The 3,501-nt window shown below is 41.9% G+C and overlaps 1 protein-coding gene across 1 annotated transcript in view; it reads left to right on the top strand.

The window, feature by feature from the left end:
* The window catches only part of LOC107607023 (transcription initiation factor TFIID subunit 15b), a 3,899-nt gene continuing 3,077 nt past the window's right edge, over positions 2,680–3,501 (top strand). Inside the window, exons 1-3 of the mRNA XM_016309015.2 lie at positions 2,680–3,031; positions 3,133–3,244; positions 3,389–3,500. Coding sequence (XP_016164501.1) covers positions 2,938–3,031; positions 3,133–3,244; positions 3,389–3,500 — 318 coding nt within the window. The 5' untranslated portion in view covers positions 2,680–2,937. The remainder of the gene's footprint in view (positions 3,032–3,132; positions 3,245–3,388; position 3,501) is intronic.

Raw genomic sequence — 3,501 nt, 5'->3', positions numbered from 1 at the left:
TCCCCTCCCTCCCTTTTTTCTCTCTCTCTCTCTCTCCCTCTCTTCCCTTCTCCTCTTTCTCCCCCTCTACTTTCTTTCTCTCTCCCTTCTCTCTCTTTCCTTCCCTATTTCTCTCTCTTTCTCTATCTCTCTTTCCTTCTCTCCCTCTTCTTTCTCCCCTCTCTCTTTCTCTCTCTCCTTGTCCTCTTTCTCCCCTTCCATTCTCTCTCTCTTCCTCTCTCTCCTCATTTCTCTCCTTCCCCCTCTCTCTCTCCTTTCTCCTCTTTTTTCCCCTTCTCTCTCTCTCTCTCACTCTCTTTCCTCTCTTTTTCTCCTTTCTTCGCTTACTTTTTTTTTCTCTCTCTCTCAACCTTCTCTCACTCTCTATCCCTCTCCTCTCTCATTCTCCCTCTTTTCTCTAAAGTGAAAAAGAAGAAGAGGAGAGAAAGGAGAAAGAGATAGAAAAGAGGAGAGAGAAAAAGAAAAGAGATAAAAAGAGAGAAGAAGAGGAGGAGAGAGAGAAAGAGAGGGAGAAAAAAGAGAGAGACAGAGAGAAGGGAGAAAGAAAGAAAAGAAAGAGAGAGGAGAGGGAAGGAGAGAAATGAGATAGTGGGGGGAGAGAGAGAGAGATAGGCAGACAAAGAGAAGGGAAGAAGAGAAAGAGAAAAATGGAAGAGAGAGAGAGAGAGAGAGAGAGAGAGAAGGAAGAGAGGAGAAGAAGGGGGTGAGAGAGAGAGAGAGAAAGGAGAGAGGGAACGGGAGAGAGAGAGAGAGAGAAAGAGAGAGAGAGAAAAGAAGACAAAGAGAGGGGAGGGAGAAAAAGAGGGGAAGGGGAGAGAAAGAAAGTGGGGAAAGAAGAGAGGAGAGGAGGGGGAGAAAGAAGGAGAGAGAGAAAAAGAGAGAGAGAGAGGGAAGGAGGGAAGGGGAGAGAGAGGGAGAGAAGGATAAAGAGAGAAGGGAGAGAGAAAGAGGGGAAGTGGAGAGATAGATAGTGAGAGGGGAGGAGGGAGAGAGAAAAGGAAGAGAGGAGGAGAGAAAGAGGAGGGGAAAAGAGAAAAGTGGGAGAGAGGGGGAGAGAGAGAAGAAGAGAGGAGAGGAGAGGAGGGGAGAGAGTGAGAGAGGGAGAGAGAAAGAAAGGGAGTGGGAGAAAAAGGGAAAAGAGAGAGATAGAGAGAGAGGATGGGGAGATAGAGAAAAGAAAGAGAGGAGGAGAGAGAAAGAGTGGAGGGGGAGAGAGAAAGACAAAGAGAGGGGAGGGGGAGAAAGTGGGGAAGGAGAGAGAAAGAGAAAGAGAGAAGGAAGAGAGGAGAGGAGCGGGAGAGAGAAAGGGATAGAGAAAGAGAGGAGAGGGAGAGAGAGAGAGAGAGAGAGAAGGGAGAGAGAGCGAGAGAGGAGAGAGGAGGGAGAGAGAGAATGTATAAACTAAAAACTATTTTTTTTTATATGTTAAAACTAGTTTTAGCCTATAAACTAGTTTAAACTGGTTTTTCAATTAAAATTGGTTTTATTTTTATGAATTGGTTTAAACTGGTGCACTGTATTATAAACTGGTTTAAAACCAGTTTCTTATGTGACAAAGCAATTTGGTTCAGTTTCTAAACCATTTAAAATGGTTTAGTGCAGTTTCAGTTCAGTTTATAAAAAAACTAAACCATGCACACCCCTAGAGGCAGCCACCAGCACTGAAGTATGTTGTCATACCCAAGCTCCTTGTAATAGTTCCTTACGAAGAACACATCCAATGTATCCTCATCTAAATCTCTTAAGCAAGTTCTATTGTCCGGTGAGTACACTAGTATTCCATCATCATTTTTTTAAATGTTCCCCAATGATAGAACATGATATCCATCAAAGTCTTCATCTGCATTATGCAAAAAAATAAATTGAAAAAACAAACAATCAGATTCACACATATAACAACAAACCATGACATTCAACCACAAACACCCATCAAATAACCCAAATAAAATTGCATTAGAAACAGAGCATGGAAAATTTTTTCACTGCCCACAAAAACCCTAGCAAATAACAAAAAACTTTAAACTTTCAACAAAAATCAAATTTTCACCCATGAGAGACAATGATGCATAACTTTAACTTCAAAAACATTATTTTTTTCTAGTTGAGGCCTACCTTCGTGTGTTCGCGATGAACTCTCTCTCCTTCCGTGAGCGACAACGATCGCACACAACTATCACAGTGGAAACGAACTCTAGGAAGCTCCGAACGTTTTCACCCTTCAAACCTTATACAGTTGCCAGGACTCAGGATTTCATGGTCGTAGTTTTGGTGTTCAAAAGAAGAAGAGAAAGATGAAGTGATCACAGAGATTGGGTTATTTGGGTTTTGAGTTTTAACTTCTCTCAAACGACGACATTTCATTCATTTTTCTCTTTAGTGCCAAAATTGACACTCCAACGTGGCACCCAGCATGGCATCTCAGCTCCATGTCACTGCCAGCGGTAGTTAATTTGGCCGGAGATGTGGAGAGGGACGACTGTAGTACAATTTTAATAAAGTCGAGGACATATAAAGTGTAATTGGTAAGTCAGAGACTAAATCAGTGCAAATCGTGAATCTTAGGAACCACTTTGGGGTTTAACTCACGTATCGTTGACAAAGGTCGAAATCTTTTACATCAAATTTAAATTATATAATAGCATTTTAAAATTTCCCTGTCTCATTTCTGCTAACACTTTTTCCCAAAGGTTCTACACTTCTACTTGACTGTCCGGTTGGCAGTTAATCAGCTATGCCTAATTCTGTAAAGAGGAAATAATCTCTCTCGACTCTTGTTTGTCATTGGTTTGCAGCTTCTTCACGTCTTTGTAGCTTTATATTACTATATCAGCATTTCCACTCACCATTATCATCAACGTAAAGTATTACCTCATTTTTTTCTATACTCTTTCAGTGCTACCCAAACAACTAGGGTTTAAACCCTAAATAATTCTAATCATGTCTGGGATGTATGGTCAAGATGGCGGTGGTGGCTACGGAGGTGGCGGAGGTTATGGAGGAAGGGGCGGAGGAGGAGGTTTCGGCGGTCGAGGTTTGTAACATGATACTATTTCTGGAATCGACTTTCTTTTTTTATTTTTTATTTTTTGTTTTTGATTGTAAGAAGCCCTAATTTGGTTCGAATTGCAACAGGTGGCGGCGGTGGTTTTCATGGTGGAGACCGCGGCGGACGAGGTGGCGGTCGTGGCGGTCGCGGCGGTGGTGGAGGTGGTAGAGATGGAGATTGGCGTTGTCCAAACCCAAGGTTTGGCTTTTTTCCCCCCAGATTCATTTATTATTATTTTTTTCTTGAGCTAGCTTTTCAGTGATTATTTCATTTTTTCTTCTGTTGAGTTTTTTTTTTCACTTTTACGGTTTCTGGAATTGATTTTAAATTGTTAATGTATAGTTGTGGAAACTTGAACTTTGCGAAAAGGGTTGAATGCAACAAATGTGGTGCTCCATGTCCTACTGGGTCTAATGATCGCGGCGGTGGAGGTGGTGGTTATAATAGAGGGGGAA

The sequence above is a fragment of the Arachis ipaensis genome, chromosome B07 (assembly GCF_000816755.2).
Source record: "Arachis ipaensis cultivar K30076 chromosome B07, Araip1.1, whole genome shotgun sequence".
Lineage (NCBI taxonomy): Eukaryota > Viridiplantae > Streptophyta > Magnoliopsida > Fabales > Fabaceae > Arachis > Arachis ipaensis.
The sequence above is the reverse complement of the archived record's forward strand: the minus strand, read 5'-3'. Positions and strand labels throughout refer to the sequence as shown.